The sequence below is a fragment of the Populus euphratica genome, unplaced genomic scaffold, assembly GCF_000495115.2.
Source record: "Populus euphratica unplaced genomic scaffold, PopEup_1.0 scaffold22.1, whole genome shotgun sequence".
Classification (NCBI taxonomy): Eukaryota; Viridiplantae; Streptophyta; class Magnoliopsida; order Malpighiales; family Salicaceae; genus Populus; species Populus euphratica.
This window is the reverse complement of record NW_011499863.1, coordinates 1263329-1281818: the sequence shown is the minus strand read 5'-3', so window position 1 is coordinate 1281818 and position 18490 is coordinate 1263329. Positions and strand designations below refer to the sequence as shown.

Sequence of the window (18490 nt, the reverse complement as noted above, 5' to 3'; positions counted from 1 at the left end):
TCCTTCAGGCCATGCGGATCAAAATGGCACCGTCCCGTAATCCTTCCCGTCTGCCCTGTCAAACCAGCTTCACGCTGTGCCATCCGCTCTAGGTAGTCAAGACAACCAGATCTTCACTAGGACGCACTGAACCCTACCTCACATTAGGATGCCCGAAAGCCAATCACTTCCAAGCCCACCCTTGCAGAACCTTATGGCTCCTCAGAGTTAGGAATATAACGTTCAAATGTTATTCCTTTCTTTCCGATGTGGGATGTTCCTCCCTTAGGGAATCCTTGAATGAGCAAAATCTTATTATGGAGAAGTTTGCACCAGGTAAGCAAGAAGAGAAAGTACATCATGAAAATCACTACGAGCAATGTCTCATTTGTTTCCAGGGCACACAAGGAAACAAGTTTTTGTTTTTTGTTGTTTCAACAGTAATAATAATCTAAGAATTTCTCAATTATATTTTTTAATAAATTCTAAATGACTATAAAATTGAATTCTATTTGAATAAAATAGAATAAAAAATTAAATATATAAAAAATATTATATAAATTAAATGTATTGTATAAATCTAAATATATTAAATGTGTTATATTGATTAAATATCATAGGAATGCATTAGACATGTAATGTAAATATTGTATGAATGGTCATGGAAATAATACATGCATATTTATATACAGATAAAATTTAGACAATATGTGTCAGCATCAAGAAAAAAAAAAAATATAGTTAAAGGTAAAATTTATTTTTGTCAATGAAAAAATATAGCGATGGTGATAGGGATGAGAGTGATAATAATAATAATAATAATAATTTTTAGATAAAATTTATATTTTTTATTCAAGGGCCTATGACATTTACCCTCATTCGAATTTTACAGCTACAAATATGCTACTCTTCTATATTATTATTTTTTTTCATTGAACGCTATTAAAATAGTTTAATTAACTTGGACTGATAAAATTTCTTGAAAAAAAAAAGACTTTTTTTTTAAAATAATTGTATTTGTACCATTGATCCAAGGAAGATTAATAAAAATAAAAAAGCCTAGTCAGCATGGCATGGCACATCACTATTGGACAATTAAGCAACTCAACCAATCAAATAATGCCACATCAAAAACCAAACAGAACCCAAATCCATGTAACACGTCCCTTCTGCAAACTCAAAGAAGCTTCCTTTTAACCGAGTAAAGGTAAAATAGAACGAAGGTAACAAAATCTTTATTTCTTGAAAAACAAGAAAAACTCTGTCTCTTCCAATTCTTCTCTTTGTTCTCTTTCAAGAACTTGATTAGCAATTTTTTTTTATTGTTTCTTGTAAAGATGAGGAGGGTTTTTGGTGCTAAAAAAGATAAAGAACCACCACCTTCAATCCAAGATGCATCAGAGAAGGTAATATATCTTTCTTTCTTTCTTTTTCTTGAATTCCTTGTTCGAGCAAGCAAGAAAGTTTTGAACTTGAATTTATAATACTGGTTTGTTGTTGGATTTCTGATATGGGTTTTTAATTTGATGATAAAAACATTAGATAAATAAAAGAGGTGATACAGTAGATGAGAAGATCAAGAAGCTAGATGCAGAACTTGCTAGATACAAAGAACAGATTAAAAAGACAAGACCTGGACCTGCTCAAGAGGCTGTGAAAGCTAGAGCTATGAGGATTCTTAAGCAAAAGAGAATGTAAGAATTGAAAGTTCTCTCCTTTTGTTTTTTTAATGTGATTGTGGTGGTGAAAGGGTTTGTGGGTTTTGAATTTTTTTTTATTGAAATGACTGGGTTTGGTTTGTTTCTTACTCTAGATTTGATCATGTTTATTGGGTTGTGATCACAGTGCTGAAACAAATCCTGAAGGTTTTGGATTGTTTTTTAGAACTTGATCTTCAATTTTGCATTTGAAGCACCAAACTGGTAGATCTAGCTGCCTGTGTGGATATTGATATTGGGTTGGTGCCTTTTTTGCTGTGCATGAGTGTTTTTCACTTAGAAATATATTAAAATATTTTTTTTTATTTTTAAAAATATATTTTTGAAATCGACACCTCAAAAATTTATAAACACATAAAAAAATAATTTTTAGCAGAAAGCGGTGGTTGCGTTCCCAAACATGCTCTTAATGTTAGGGCGACGCCATGCAGCTTGATATATTGTCAATTGCCTGGACAGGTATGAAGGACAGCGTGACATGCTTTATAATCAAACGTTCAACCTTGATCAAGTTGCATTTGCTTCTGAAGGAATTAAAGATGCTCAACAAACTGTATGTTCCACAGCATCAATATAGTTTTAAAAGTGTTTGTTTTAAAAGGGGGCCTCAAAGCATCTGATAGTTCGACTGAATTGCAAAGAGTAATAGATAGCATTTAAGGTTTAAGTATTTTTTGTACATGCAAATATGCAATAGATAAGGCATTTCATTTCTGGTTAGTAATTATTCACATGTCATCTGTGGAGATTCGTTTTGTACCCGATCAATTTATGGTTGCATTGGGGATGGGATGCTCACCTTGATATATTTGTTTGTCTTGGAAGCACCCACTGGGGCAGGGGTCAAGCTGGTTGATCGATATCTGTAATCCTCATGAGCAGTAGGGGATGAAACGTCTGCTATTAGGAGGGACTGCTTCAAAACATCGTTTAGTAGGTTTTGTTTTGCTCATTCAGCATGCATAGCCATTTAGTCTAAAGATGAAATATATAACCATGGGGCACCTTAAGGGAACCAGTTTCAAAAAAATTGACTTAACTTCTTTCACATATTAGTTTTTTGGTGTTCTTCTCAGATGTCAGCCTTGAAATCCGCCAACAAGGAATTGAAAGGAATGATGAAAACTGTGAAGATTCAAGATATTGATGTACGTAATCTCTTTTGATTCCAAGCCCCTCCTCCTCTCCTGTCCTATCGTTTTGGCGTTTCTATTGAGGTCTCCAAGGAATAATGATGACAAGCATTTTAACCCCTTTTCTTATTTTTTTGTCTATGTAGAACTTGCAAGATGAGATGATGGACTTGATGGATGTGAGCAATGAAATTCAGGAGACATTGGGCAGAAGCTATAATGTGCCAGATGATATTGATGAGGAAGAACTCATGGGTGGTAAGCTCAAGTTCATTCTAAGGTTCAGTATAGGTTTATTTTTGGACAAAAAGAAATTTTGATTGACTTTCCGCCCCGATGTTTGAGAAACAAGTTCTTTAATAATGCATAGCATCTTCAGTAGGAGCGCTCTCTTTGTCAAAAATATTTCCCTGCTGTAATTGGAAACATGCATTCATGCACTGGTTTCGCAAAAACACAAGACCCGTCTGGTATTTATACTTTATGATAGTTCTATTCATTTTGAATGCAGAACTTGATGCTCTGGAAGCAGACATGGGAATGGAAACTGAATCTGATGGGGTGCCTTCTTATCTGCAACCTGATAAGGAATCTGATCTTGATGCAGAACTGAACTTGCCTTCAGCGCCCACAGGACAAGGAGCACCAGCTAGCAGATACAATGCCCAGGTATTAATAGTACAGTGAAATATTCTTTTTTTGTAGAATCGCTTTAGTTAGTGTTATGAGAGGGTATTTAAGTAGCATTGCTGCTTATACTCTCTTACCACTTATTGTTATTTGCTGTTGACTGGGAAGCACTTCTCTAATTAATGGAACAAAATACTAATTAACCTTTAAAAAATGGAAAGTAATACACCTGTATACCAGCTTAAGCGAACAGCCAGCTTGTTTCCTACTACCCAACACTTGGATCATTTGAGCTTCTGAAATACGAAGTTAGATATGCTGTACACTGTATTTGCAATGTCTTGCTCAATGTTCCCGGCCTAATGCATTTTTCTTTAAACTTCTATTCTTGACAGGCTGAGGATGAACTGGGCTTACCTGCTGTCCCTCGGGCTTCTCTTCGTGGTTAGGCGGTTTTTTTACGTGATCCTTGTGAAAGTAATTTGAAGAGCTGGATGCGAAACCCCTGTAAACACGTTGCTGATTTACATGATTTAATTGGTGTTTGGCGGGACTAGGCTTTATTCCATGCAATGATTTATTTTTTCTTTGGACAAGTACTGTGAATACATTTTGTGAAAAAGGATGCCCCTGAACAGTTTGGCGACTGGATTCTACACAGATAGATGTGTAAATTAAGTTAAACCTTTCTTCCCCTTGGTTCATTTGTGCATTCTAATATGGATAGCAGATATACATGTTTGACTTGAGAAAATTCAAGAATTGCTTTTACTAATCCCCAACAATGGCTGCTTTTGTTGTTTCCTGATTCTAAAAATCTATCCTTGGTTTTGCCGGGCAATAGAAAGCAATGATCAATCTAAATGCATACACCCTAATTGGAGTAAGTATACCGAGTCACGAACTTCTGGCTCCAGGTTTTTCTTTCGTGGTCATCTTGTCCAGTGTCTACAACACTATATCCTTCACCAGTTTGAAAAGGATCGATCTGTCAAAGCTACGATGGATTTAATAACAGTGTCCAGAAGGAATGAGCCTCAGCTACACCAGCCAGCATCAACGAGGCGGTGAAAAAGCATAACACATCTAAATGCCGCTTTAAATCCATTGCTTTCCAAAAGCTGAGCATTCTAATGATTGGTAGCAGCACCCATCCAACCCGATGCCTGTGTAGATGTATTTTTTTAGAGGAGACTAGGCAAGATTTTAGGTTTAGCTGATAACCGAAAATGAGCTTCTAGAAAAATAGGAATTTTACTTTAATGATCAAGCAATCATATGGATGCAAAGATAATTATGGAGAAACGATGATGCACTCCCCTTATACAAGTCAGTTCATTGGCAGTTCAAGTGTGGCAAGATAAAAATACTTGAGTTGAGCCCTGGAGGTGCAAGGGAACCCTACCAATATATGTCATGATACGGGAAGGCCGCTTTCTTTTTTCACAAAATGGCAGACTGGTGAGTAGAAAACCACAGGGATGTATTGTCGAAAGCATGGGTAAGGTCCTTGTCTATTAGTTAAGATTATGCCTCGCCATCTGCCATGTAACTTCTGATCTAGCTTCCTCTGGAGAAAGACTTGATCTGGAATATGTTCTGAACTTATTATTTGTGGAACTACCTAACTTGTTTTTCAATCTCTCAGCTTCCTTCTTCAAAGTCTTGTGTTGAGCTGTGGCGAAATGGATGGAAGCATAAGGTTAAGTGCCAGGAAAACTTATGTATGCTTTTCATTTTGAAAGAACTTTAAAATCCTCACAAGATTGTATTTGGGATGAATAAATGTAACAGAGAAGTGAAAAACTCACCATCCACGATTAATTTTTCCTGCCGCAGTCTGGCCAACTGCTGCTTTAATGTGTTGTTTTCCAGGGACAAGGCAGCACGTTTCTGAAGCATTGAGGCAACCTTGAACGCCAAGTCTGACTCCAAAGTCTGCAAAGTGTTATACAGCCATGAGGTTTTTTGATTTGCTGAATAAGTCTTAACAAAATGAAATTGAAAATGTTTTGCTGATAGTATATCTATAGGATATAATTGAAGACTCGTATGCATTGCCAACTGAGTATCAAAGATGAGAACAGATCCAAGAATTACATTTTCTTGATTCTCAGAACTTAAAAAAGGGGAAGAATGAAAGAAATCAGATTGTGTAAGCATTTTAATCATAGACAATCTATTTTATATTCTTAAACCAGTGAAGTAATTCGAATTAACAGCTGGGGGTCATGCTGGGTATATGGATACCCAATTGTATAAATTATTTGACACTTTAAACATCTCATTTCATTGACCCAAGTGATGCACTGCATAGAGGATAACATCGCTGTTTGCTATCCCTGGAAAGAGAACAGAGATTAAAGAGGGACAAAATCTCATCTCTCATAGGAATTTACCTGCAGAACATTAACAGTTCTTTCGAGCTCAGCAATATACTGGAGTTTGCGAACTCTTGAGCGCTGCCCAGATTGCCTATAAAGAAAGCCATCAAACCAGTTATTGTCTCCGTATGTTGCTGAACAATGATGAGAAAAGATCCATCAGAAAATATGAAGTTTCAAATTGAACAATTTGATTAGAAGTGAGGATTTCCCAATTTTCATCCTAAGTACGGCATAATTGCGAATATCACCAAGCTGTATGTACAATAGTAGGCTTTCCATTATATCCTTCTCATTAAAACCTAGGTGTTTGCTTCAATTTTCAGTGCCAGCCAGCACCTACAGGCTAGAGTCATAATGTTCCCTCTGCAAGCATGTAGTAAAAAGGAGCACGCTTCTCAGCGACAGTAAGACAACCCTCAGGTGGGAAATATAGCTGTGCTTCAGCCAAAGTTTGTCTAGGGACATACATTTGTAAAGAAGGAATATTAGTGAGGGACAGCTCTAACCAACGGAGGTCATCTTGGAAGACCATAGTGGTTTATGGCGTATCTCTTAACAGAAGTTTAAATATTACTCTGGATCAATACACTCGACAGAATCTCTTACACCCACAAGACAACTGTTCACAAACATGATCAAGAAAAGCTTCAGAGAACCTTTTCAACCTGTGACTGTGAAGAGGGAAAAAGGTTCACGATATAAAGGGGATGATGCATCACAATCTGCAAGATAACAGAACTACAAAATACTTTAGCAAGCAAAGCTGAGACTTGGGTACTAAAGCTTGGCCCTGTCCTTTCAAGTATAGGTGAAGATTGATTCAGATTCCAGATTGATTAAAATAAATGCAAGTAAGATGGACATTAACATTAAACTGACAATCATCACCAACATATCAGGGTCCTGCAGATAACCATAATAAGTTTACAAGAAATAATGCATAAAAAAGCTGAGAAACAGCCAGAACTAAAAAATACGAGAAACAGGACCAAAAAAATATAATTATAGCCTCTGAGATTGCTTAGAAATTGATGTGATACGAAGAGTTACAACAGTTATCTTGAATACAAATTAGCCAGCAATGAAACAAGAAAGTTTCAGATTCTAACCGTTTCACAGTGCTCGTCTCGCCATTGAGCTCCCCAGCCGAACCACATGCATTCCCCATTGATTCCAAGGGAGTATTCCCCCAAATGCACAAGCTACCGTCTACATACTGCAGAGGATTCTGAAACGCATACTCCGATAGTGCGGAAGCTATGGCATTCTCAGAAAAGGTCACATTCCCTCTTCGCCTAGGAGAATTAGGACCATACATAGAAGCTGACTCCAGCCCACTACAAGTTTCACCCCCAACTGAGGCAGCTTCATTGTTATAAGGACTAAAACCCGAAAACGAATTCACAATACCTTCCAAGAGGGTGACTGAATCACTGGCTGACCGGCGAAGACAAGTCCCGCTGGAATCTGCATCTTCATCACTTAACAAATCATCAAGCCATGCCGGCTTCTCCCCCAAAATTGAACCTTGGGAGGGAGATCTATGGTGTTGCGGGTAGGAGTCATGAATTGGTCGAGAAACCAGGGGCTTCTGGAATGGGCAGCGAGGAGGGAGGAGAGATTGCCTTGACATGGTGAAAAACACTAACAGGGTTTGTTCAAGCTTCAATTTTCACAGATATCCCATTCTTAGGCTGCTGTAGGTGCCTCTTATGGAAAGAAAACAACACAACATGTTCCTCCATTCAGCAACTTTAGTGTCGTGTCTCTTACAGCATCCTAACCTACCTTATTGGTAGAAAACTTTACAATAAGAAAGAACTTAAAGAACTTCTATAAGGAATCTTTAAAAAACAGAGAAAGAAGAGACATGCAAGATCCAAGATCGGCCAAAAAGCAAAGTGCTTTGCAATACAAATTTCAAATAAAATTCCCACGAGAACAAAAAAGCTAAATTCTTCGTTTATTACCCATTCATTGTTCAAAACAACCACCAGACTTGTATTGCCAAACGCCAGCCCAATGCCATAATAATAACAGAAATAAATAAATGGTGAGTATCACTGGCTTCCTACAAAAGGGGACTTATAACTTACAACACAGATTCCCTTTAATGAGAAATCAACAGTAAATGCCATTAAATGATTTCATTACCTTCACCATTGAATACAGGATTTGACTACAAATGTTTGTTTCCTTTTCTTTTTCCGTCTCATATCACCCTCAAAGAATCAAAATCCTTGTAGATAGTTAAGAATTTTCCTTTCAACATATCATCCAAAATGATAAGAAACATAAGACCCATCATTGCATTTTCTCTATTTCACTCACAGTCGGAACCAAACACAAGGCTAGGAAAAACCCATAACCATAAATAATCAGTCTGCTGGAATTAAAAGTTTCTTGAAAAAAAAAAAACAATACAACAGTGGAGCAAAAAGATTCAAACTTTACTAAATCAAAACACAAAAGATAATTAAAAAAAAAAACAAGCTAACACAAAAAGAATCAAAAGGGAAAATAAAAACCCAGAAAAAAAATCAAAATTTCGAAAGAAAATGAAATAAGGAACAAAAAAGCCACAAAGTTTGAAACTTGGGATCACCTTTTGTACTAGCTGTTAAAAATATCTTCACCAATACAGACGGAAACAGAGAGAAAGGAGAAGGAATAGTCTAGCAGGTAAGGAACCCTTAATAAAAACCTTGCCACTAACAAAAAAGGCAAAAACCTACCCTACACTACACTACAGTACACAAGAAGAGTAGCTCTACTCCTTCCCTCAGTCCCATTTGCTGCTCTTTGTGGGATACAGCAAGATGGGAAAGTACGGATAGTGGGTCCTCTGCTTTGGTTAGTCATGTCAGCCCTTAACTTTTCTTCTATAGCATTTACTTCTAACTATTTTTTACTTAAAAAAATAGAATTAATATTTTTTTTTTACATTACTGCATTAAAATTATATAAAAATAATAATTTAAAAAAACTTTTAAAAAATTGAGAATAAGAACAAACACGCTCTTATTTACTAAAACAAAGTATACAAATGTTTGTAACATTATTACTTAATATGAATTTATTTTTAAGACAAAGTTAATAATAAACATAAGAGCAAAAATCAGATGAATAAATAATATTATAAAATCTGAATTTAACCAATAAAATTGCTACACGTTTAAGTAAATAAAAAACAATTAGTTTGATTTGATGTTTTTAGAAACTTAAGAATACAAGTTAATTTGTGATTGGTTGAAAATTTATTATTTAAAAAATATCTAAATAATATTATTTTATTTTTAAAAAAAAATAAATTAATTTATATTGATATTTTTAACTTTAAACTCATATCTTATCTTAAGTTCACCCAAATAGATTTAGATAATTTTGCTAAGTATATAAAAAAAATGTACAAGTAATCACCATGAGATTTAATCCGATTGAAAGTGTAGCCTAAATAAAAATTAGTAAAAATTAAATTTATTTATTTAAAATTAATGTTGTTTTTATTTTTTTATTATTTTGATGTATTAATATTAAAAATAAAAAATTATATTATCTTTATATATTTCTAAATTAAAAATATTTTTAAAATAAATTCTTACTGTATTCTCAATCACCGGTTAATGGAATTAGGTTAGTTAATGGAATTAGGTTAAAGACAGAAGCAAGAATATATTTTTGGTTATTTCAGTTCTCAATAAATTAAACTATGAGCCGTAAAATCCAACCAGAAAATAAATATACAGTTGAAGAATAAATCAAAAATATTATCTAACTAAAAAGTATTTTTTATAATGGCATTTATATAAGATTTACGAAGATTCCCTCCATCACAAAACTTTTTTTATATGTAAAGATTTTAATTTTGCACGATAATCATTAAAGTAGTTGAGAAAATATCAAATTCACGTGCGCTAGGAATTCACAAACGACCTGAACACGCGTAAATAAAAAAATACGACGTTTTATGTCATGTGTGTGTGTATGTGTGTACATCTCTAGTAATTGTTTTTCTTTAGAGTGTTCTAGAACTTTTATAATTATATCTGTTAGGAAGAATAATAATTAAAAAAAAAAAAACTTTCGCATTAAAATCAAATTTTAATCAACCATCGAAAATATTTTTTATGTCATGTTTAACGTGACTGGTAGGTAACCGAATCCGACGCGCGTCGAAAATCTTATGTTGTCGTCACTGACACTGCTCAAAACACATCGCCGAGGAACACAATTCCTCGGCTCCTCGCCACAGGGAATCCTAGGAGTAGGGGAATATCAATGCTGCTTTAGTAAATGTTTTAGTCACCGTTCTGGGAAAGCGGTGTAAATTTCTTTTTTAAATTTAAATTTTTTTAAATTTAATATATTTTAATTTTTTTTAATTTAATTTTTTTTTAATTTAATATATTTTAATATATTGATATTAAAAATAATTTTAAAAAATAAAAAAATTATTGATATAAATTTTAATATAAAAAATTATTTTAAAAATAATTGTAACCCCATTTTTATATTAAACTAACTTTAATAAATAATTGTTTTGTAGTAGTATTTAATATTTTTAATAATAATTATATTTATAAATGTTATTAGCTTAAAATCATGGTAGATTACTTAATATGAATTTATTTTTAAGACAGAGTTAATAATAAACATAAGAGCAAAAAAATTTACAAATAAGAGGAATAAATAATATTATAAAATCTGAATTCAACCGATAAAATTGTTACAATACGGATTGTGGGTCCTCTGCTTTGGTTGGTCATGTCAGCCCTTAACTTTTCTTCTATAGCATTTACTTCTAACTATTTTTTACTTAAAAAAATAGAATTAATATTTTTCTTTTTTTACATTTCTGCATTAAAATTATATAAAAATAATAATTTTAAAAAATTTAAAAAAATTTGAGAATGAGAACAAACACGCTCTTATTTACTAAAACAAAATATACAAATGTTTGTAACATTATTACTTAATATGAATTTATTTTTAAGACAGAGTTAATAATAAACATAAGAGCAAAAAAATTTACAAATAAGAGGAATAAATAATATTATAAAATCTGAATTCAACCGATAAAATTGTTACAAGTTTAAGTAAATAAAAAACAATTAGTTTGATTTAAACTTCTTATAAATTTAAAAATACAAGTTGATTTGTGATTAGTTAAAAATTTATTATTTTAAAAAATATTTAAACAATATTATTTTAATTTTTTTAAAAAAATTAATTAAAATTGTTATTTTTAACTCTGAACTCCTATCAGATCTTACCTAAAATTTATTTCCTAAACAAATTTAGATAATTTTGCTAAGTATATAAGAAAAATATATGAGTGGCCACGTTGAGATTCAGTAAGAGTGTGGCATAAACAAAAATGGGTAAAAAATAAATTTATTTTATTTAAAATTAATATTTTATTATTATTTTGATATATTAATATTAAAAATAAATTTTTAAAAATAAAAAGTTATATTATTTTTATATATTTCTAAATTAAAAATATTTTAAAAATAAATACTTACTATATTCTCAGTCTCCGGCTAATGGAATTAGGTTAAATACAGAAGCAAGAATATATTTTTAGTTACTTCAATGCTCAATAAATTAAACTACGAGCCGTAAAATCCAACCAGAAAATAAATATACAGTTGAAGAATAAATCAAAAATATTATCTAACGAAAAAGTATTTTTTATAATGGCATTTATATAAGATTTACGAAGATTCCCTCCATCACAAAACTTTTTTTATATGTAAAGATTTTAATTTTGCACGATAATCATTAAAGTAGTTGAGAAAATATCAAATTCACGTGCGCTAGGAATTCACAAACGACCTGAACACGCGTAAATAAAAAAATACGACGTTTTATGTCATGTGTGTGTGTATGTGTGTACATCTCTAGTAATTGTTTTTCTTTAGAGTGTTCTAGAACTTTTATAATTATATCTGTTAGGAAGAATAATAATTAAAAAAAAAAAAACTTTCGCATTAAAATCAAATTTTAATCAACCATCGAAAATATTTTTTATGTCATGTTTAACGTGACTGGTAGGTAACCGAATCCGACGCGCGTCGAAAATCTTATGTTGTCGTCACTGACACTGCTCAAAACACATCGCCGAGGAACACAATTCCTCGGCTCCTCGCCACAGGGAATCCTAGGAGTAGGGGAATATCAATGCTGCTTTAGTAAATGTTTTAGTCACCGTTCTGGGAAAGCGGTGTAAATTTTTTTTTTTAATTTTTTTTAATTTAATTTTTTTTTAATTTAATATATTTTAATATATTGATATTAAAAATAATTTTAAAAAATAAAAAAATTATTGATATAAATTTTAATATAAAAAATTATTTTAAAAATAATTGTAACCACATTTTTATATTAAACTAACTTTAATAAATAATTGTTTTGTAGTAGTATTTAATATTTTTAATAATAATTATATTTATAAATGTTATTAGCTTAAAATCATGGTAGAATAATTTTTTTAATTTTAAAAAAATATTTTTAATATTATTATATTAAAATAATTCAAAAACATAGTTTAAAGGAATAACAATCCAGATTGAAAAGGGCTTATGCAATCAATTATGATTGGAAACTTTCACCCACTTGCCCGATCACTCCTAAGTTATCTCGATTTAATTAATGGATGAAACTAATTAAGTGCGGCACATCTAAACACCTTGATGATTACATACTCCACGGCTACTCACCACTTGTGTTCTCGATTGATAGATTTTAGTAAATAATGTTTTTTAAAAAACTAATTTTTTTATATCTTGTAAATATTAAAAATAAATCTTAAAAAATAAAAAATATTATTTTAATATAAGTATTTAAAAAAAATAACGGGAACACGGCATCATCAAATTCTCGTTGAATTTTTGACGATGGTGATGATGATCTCTCACTTGTTACGAGGTAGCGAAAAAGTTGTTATGTCTGGTTGTTGAAGAAGTGTATGTTGCAGCTTGGTGAGTGAGATAAGACAACTTGTCAGGTTGATGTGATTATTTTGTTAATTAATGCTTAAAGGATTGTTTATTTCTAATATTTTCCATGTTTACGGGCAATCAACTCCAAACGACAAGGACAGTATTATCATGGAGATTAGAGTCAACAAGACTTCAAATTAATTAAGCATTTAGCAAGATATTTGGACACGGGTCCGCGCTCCGCCGGGACTCCTCTTTTTTCCAAAACACTTATTTTTTTTAAAAAAACAAAACTTGAGGTATAAATTAATTACATAAAAAAATAAAACAACAATTAAAAAAGTGAAAATAAAAAAAATAAATTTGAGAGTAAGAATTTTTTTTTTTCTGGAAGCTCAAATCAAAAGGAAAAATAAAACCAAATAAATAGGAACCATATATATATATATATATATTATAATTTTAGATTCAATGATAAAATTTAAAATATAAATTTTTTATAAAAAAACAATTAGATATAAAAATAATAAAGATTATAGTTAAAATATCTGCAATAAAGAGATTCAACTTACTTTTTTAAGATAAAAAAAATTAACTAATAATAAATCATTAACATGCATTGTACCAAGAAAAAAAAGTTAGGACAATGCATATAATAACATAACATAAAGGTGTTTTATATCATTGGTTGATACTGCACTTACTAATAATTTTTTAAAATTAAATAATATTTAATTAATTTTAAAAAATAAAAATATTCTTAATTACATTGTGATTAAAATAAATAAATAAAAAGACAAAAGCTCCTAAAGTTTATTTTTTTAATAAAAAATCATTGTTGCTAATTTAGTTTATATGAATATCTGAGAACACAATTATGCCCCTTCTTAAAAAAAAAAATACAATTCTTTAATGAAAAATATGTCACATGAGACGTTAAAATACCCCATGAACAAAGGTCAGTGGTTTTTTCTGGAAGTCTAAAAATATCATTTTACTATTATATGTAATAGTTAACGGGGGCTTTTAGTGCACTGTGTTTTTGTCTTCATTTTAGTTTTCTTTACATGCCAAAGAGCGCAATAACCAGAAAGAACTTCATTAACATAGCTGGAAATTCATCGGCATTTAGCAAGGAACTTTGTCCAGAGTGACAAATAATGGCTTGATGCCCTCTTAACTCTTAAAACTTTAAGCTAACTTGGCCCAAATCTAGCATATTAAAAGAAACTAAAAGGGCCCATGATGCAATGACAAGGAGCTTCGTGCCAGGGAGTCCCAGTTTTCATGGAGGATGCCAAGATAACATCATTTTTACGTGCCTCAGAGTGGGAATTAATGGTCATTTCAGGATCAAAGCTGAGGAGCTTTGTGCCAGGGAGTCCCAGTTTTCATGGAGGATGCCAAGATAACATCATTTTTACTTGCCTCGGATAACATCAAAGCCGAGGACGGAACCAAAACCCATCAATATAGTAAACATCAAGAACAAGATCGTCAAGCCTGGGCTCTGAGACCATTGAATCTGTAGTGCCATGGCACAAATCTTACCCCCAAGATATAGCCCTCCAAGTAGCATGGGCTCGACTTGCAATTTTCTGTTCCTTTAGTTCGCTATCTTCTCTTGTTTTTGTTTTCTAGCCCGTCACTCTTTCGTCACACAAGAAGAAGTAACTCCAGACTCATCATCCCTTGCGTACTATGTCGATGGTTTTCAGCAATATCGAACAGGTGACATGCTTTAATTCACAGGAAAACATGAGGCTAAACACAATTTTTGTTTCAGGAACAGTTGATAACATCAGGCCATCCAGACGCACAACAGAATGAGAGGGGTCCATTTCTCAGCCATGGCCGTGTGCACGCAATAACTTCCACACACAGTTTGTTCTTACATTAGTTTGAAATTGTGTTTGATTACATTTTCAAAATATACTTGATTTGAAAATTATAATCCATAAAGAGAAGGTATAGCTGGAAGGAACAATGGGAGATCTCGAATTTTTTTTCTATAGGAAAAGGAGGCATTTGGCCTTTGCTCGACTCTTTATGCTCTGAAGTCTCACCCTGCCTTCACTCTTGTACTTAAAACATACAAAAGCAAAAGTGTTATACTATATCATATACAACAAAACATTATGATTCAACTTTCTATACAAACAACTTTGAAAAAAACTTTCACACTGGGCTGGGTCTTATTCCCTTCCCACCGACACAATTCTTTCTCCTCCTATCTTCACCACACTTGCAAATGTCCAAAGAAGAAAGTCCAAAGATTCCTTCAATCAATCTGCGAAAAAATATTTTCAGAAACAAGATCACGTGAGCAGCTAGCATGATACACCGAAGAATTTTACATTAAATCATTGGTCAAAGAGACCATAACGCAGTGAGCTCTTGAGTCTATGGTTTTGTCCTAATTCAAACATGTTAGAGATGCACTGCACTCTGCAAGTGACCATGCCGACAAAATCTTGCCATGGCTCAAGACACGGCCTTAGGAAAATGTAAACACAAGACTGTTTTCCCCACGGAACCAAAAGGTCAATAAAACGGATCCCTCGAAAGAAAAAAGGAAGAGCTGTTCTGCAATTTCTAAAATGGAGATCTTGGCATTCGCAAACATTTTGAACAGCTTCATCTACAACAACAATGTTGTAGGAAAACAAAGCATTCAAGATAGAAATCTGCCTTAAATAGAAATGTTTTTATGTTCTTTCAAGATAGAGTGATATTAACCACACACAACCCAACCTAAGTTTGCTTCAACCTTCAAGTAATTACACCAAAGTTTAGGTGCTAAACCGGCCTTCTATGTCCTTAAAAATTTAAATCTGCCTTAAATACCAATGGAAAGAAAAATTAAAACTAACCAAAGAAAATGTGCCCTCTAAACCATCCCAAACCTAAATTAAGACCCCCACAAATTAAATGTGTAATCAATTCTCTTATTGAATTAGCGCTCTTCAACCATAATCCTTCTCTCTTTGCATTAACTATAATGATTCATTATTACAGGCTCAATTGCACATTGGTCAGCACTTGCATCAAAATTGCTAACCAATACTATAACGTCTCTCTCCTGGAATCAACACCTCTCTACAGCTCTAAATAAATAAATATATTAAAAGAATTAAAAGCAAGTATCGTATTAAAGGATGTTTGGGGTGTTATTGTAATATTAGCATATCAAATCGATTCAAAAATACTAAAAAAATTAATTTAAAGCAGAAAAAAATTAAATTTTAATAAAGAACAAGTTAAAATTCACTCCCTAATAGCCCCTAAGTTGCATTTCATAAGCTAATGACTAAACCATTAGTATTTTATAATCCCAAAAAATAAAAATAAAAATAAAAGTAAAACCTTTTTATAACCAACACGGCAATAATCAATTAGTTCTAAAAAATAAACAAAAGATATAAATGCATTATAATTTTCAATTAGTGGGGAAATTATGGTAACAAATCACGTTTTCTAGAACAATAAAAAACCAAAAAAAAAAAGACAAGAAAGTTGACCTGAACCTGAACTTAGGGCATGCTAATTTTTACATTTAATTTTTTTAATAAAAATTACTTTCTTAAAATTAAATTATTTTTTAATTTTTTCAAATTGTTTTTCCATGATAATATAAAAATAAATTTTAAAACATAAAAAAATATTATTTTTATATATTTTCAATCAATATACACTTTCACATAAGCATTTGAAAAACAACTAATGATACCACACAGGCTCACCTAAAGTTCTTTTCCCAACACAAAAGCAATTCCCACCGCACGTTCAATGGTATGACCGAAAACAACTAGAATTCTAGCCAAAGTCTAAAAGCAGAAAAGAATACAATACCCATAGCAAGTGATGATGCGGTAGCTAAAGTGATCAATAATGCTGTATTGCTTTGCTTTACTTTACCTTTGCTCACTTGTTTTCAATCCTTGAAAATCACATCATCTGCAATTTCCATCAATGGTTGCAAGCAATCAGGAGCAAATTTCCGGGCAAAAAAATAAGAATAACTTGAGTTGGACTGCCTCAATCCATGCACCAGATTTGGTGAAACCTCTTCTGCTTGATACAAATGCGGGTGCCCATCAAAGCAGTCAGTCCAATTAACATTTGTTAATGTGTAGTGACTGCACCCTCTTGGATTCTTCATTGATAGAAGTGTAGGAAAGTAGTGTTCTTCTGGGTAACAAGACTCTGTATTCAAGCAAGGAAGCTTAAATTTCCTCCATAACTTTCTATCCTTGAGTACAAGCAAAGCATGTCTTTTTGCCAGCACAAAAAACTGTGATCCAACTCTAAATTTCTCATATGGGATTTCAGGCAACATAATGTTTTCCCCTCTAGCATTGTATCTATCAGGCAAGTTTGGATCTTCGGAGAGAATCTCAATGAAGCTTTGATGACGAGATTGAGTAGTGAAAGTTTTCAAAATGTTGTGGCCGAAAAGGGTATCGTGCATGTATTGAAATGAATGGAGAGGGACACAGTGTTGAGAAACAAGAGCAAAATAAAGGTTGAAAGGATCATCAAGAATGGCTCTGGCAAGAAGCCTTTTTTCTGCTAAGATTAGAGAAGGAGAGCCCCTTTCAGTTTTCTTGCCAGGAATGAACCGATTCTTGAAAATCCCATCTGGGCTTGAGACCTTACTCAATGGATCAGCGTGTACATAGATGTTGTAAAGATTGTTGTAGCCTTCCAAGAAACGTTCCCATAAAGGAGCAAAAGAGAGATCAGAGTTTGTAAGGAAAAGAAAGGCAATTTTAGGAGTGGGATTGTTGGTGGCAGCGGGGGGAATGGTTTTACAAGACTTGAGGGCTTTCTTGAAGAGAGTAGGATCATCAAGTTCGTAAGAAAGAGCGTTTTGAAGAGGATCAAGGATTTGAGGGGTGAAGAGGTAGATAAGGGAAAAGGAAAGCAAGAGCGAAAAGGAGTAGAGAATTGGAGATGACAACATAGTATGTTTTTGCGTGTGATTTAGCTTCCAGATTGGTTAACAAGGATTGTGTTTGTGTGGATGCTATCCTTTTTTCTTGCTTGAAAACACTGAAGACAGTAGAAGATGGGGTTGAAGACTCCGAGCCTTGAAGTCTTTAGAGGAGGAAATAAAGATAAGGCTAAAAATATGTTGAAGGTCATAAAAACAAACAAATGGGAAGAGATTAGAGTAGGTGTTCGTTGCTTTAAGTGGATTGGTTGAGCGCTGGCATCATGATTTCATGAAGTGTACTAAAACACAAGAGTAGAAAATAATAGCCCATTTGGACAGCAAGAGGAGAAGGTTGATGCTAGAATTTTGAGACCAGTAGGGGAACAGGAGATGAGGAAGATGCTAGATATTCATCAAAGTACAGATTTTTTTTTTTTAGGGTTGAGGGAGGAAGGGAAGGAGAGAAAGGGAAAGCGAGGAATGAGGGTTTTGGGACACAGTGCCTGGGGGACAGTGAAAGAGATGGGAAAGCTGTACAGTTAGCAGGGACTGCTTCACTCTTTAAAATGCTGTGGAGTCGTTTCTTGGGGAAGTGCTCCTTTTCTTTTAAATGGACAGTTTTATATATGTGAAAAAGTTCCAAGATTCCCTTGTTCGAGGGACTGAGGGAGGCTCTGCCATGATCGCCAAAACATCTTGAATGGACTGGAGCATTGTAGCTAGATGATGGGCTTGAAACAACAGTCCATTTCAAACTCCC

General features: G+C 32.9%; 3 protein-coding genes across 9 annotated transcripts; 1 reads left to right on the top strand and 2 right to left on the bottom strand.

Moving 5' to 3' along the window:
- The first annotated feature begins 1182 nt into the window (after positions 1-1182).
- Positions 1183-4164, top strand: LOC105125419 (charged multivesicular body protein 5-like). Its single transcript, XM_011025845.1, has 7 exons — positions 1183-1385; positions 1522-1673; positions 2157-2250; positions 2774-2845; positions 2977-3088; positions 3342-3499; positions 3856-4164. The coding sequence occupies exons 1-7, from the start codon at positions 1317-1319 to the stop codon at positions 3907-3909; spliced, it is 711 nt and encodes a 236-aa protein (XP_011024147.1). The 5' UTR covers positions 1183-1316; the 3' UTR covers positions 3910-4164.
- Positions 4131-8678, bottom strand: LOC105125420 (basic leucine zipper 6-like). 6 transcript variants are annotated; one of them, XR_842236.1, is made up of 5 exons: positions 6957-8309; positions 5860-5935; positions 5272-5398; positions 4866-5135; positions 4131-4626 (listed from the first exon to the last, which is right to left on the bottom strand). XR_842236.1 is itself a non-coding variant. In XM_011025848.1 (5 exons), the coding sequence occupies exons 2-5, from the start codon at positions 7478-7480 to the stop codon at positions 4978-4980; spliced, it is 885 nt and encodes a 294-aa protein (XP_011024150.1). In that variant the 5' UTR covers positions 7481-7635; positions 8453-8678; the 3' UTR covers positions 4696-4977. The 6 variants fall into 6 exon arrangements, 5 of the variants coding, with proteins under 5 accessions (XP_011024150.1, XP_011024149.1, XP_011024152.1 ...); XM_011025848.1 differs by lacking the exon at positions 4131-4626 and adding an exon at positions 8453-8678 and having other exon boundaries at positions 4696-5135; positions 6957-7635; XM_011025847.1 differs by lacking the exon at positions 4131-4626 and adding an exon at positions 8453-8678 and having other exon boundaries at positions 4696-5135; positions 6957-7631.
- A 5977-nt stretch (positions 8679-14655) lies between these two features.
- LOC105125418 (uncharacterized) lies at positions 14656-18487 on the bottom strand. Of its 2 annotated transcripts, none has more exons than XM_011025844.1 (2): positions 16705-18487; positions 14656-15081 (listed from the first exon to the last, which is right to left on the bottom strand). In XM_011025844.1, the coding sequence occupies exon 1, from the start codon at positions 17755-17757 to the stop codon at positions 16726-16728; it is 1032 nt and encodes a 343-aa protein (XP_011024146.1). In that variant the 5' UTR covers positions 17758-18487; the 3' UTR covers positions 14656-15081; positions 16705-16725. The 2 variants fall into 2 exon arrangements, with proteins under 2 accessions (XP_011024146.1, XP_011024145.1); XM_011025843.1 differs by having other exon boundaries at positions 16710-18484.
- Between the last annotated feature and the right edge of the window lie 3 nt (positions 18488-18490).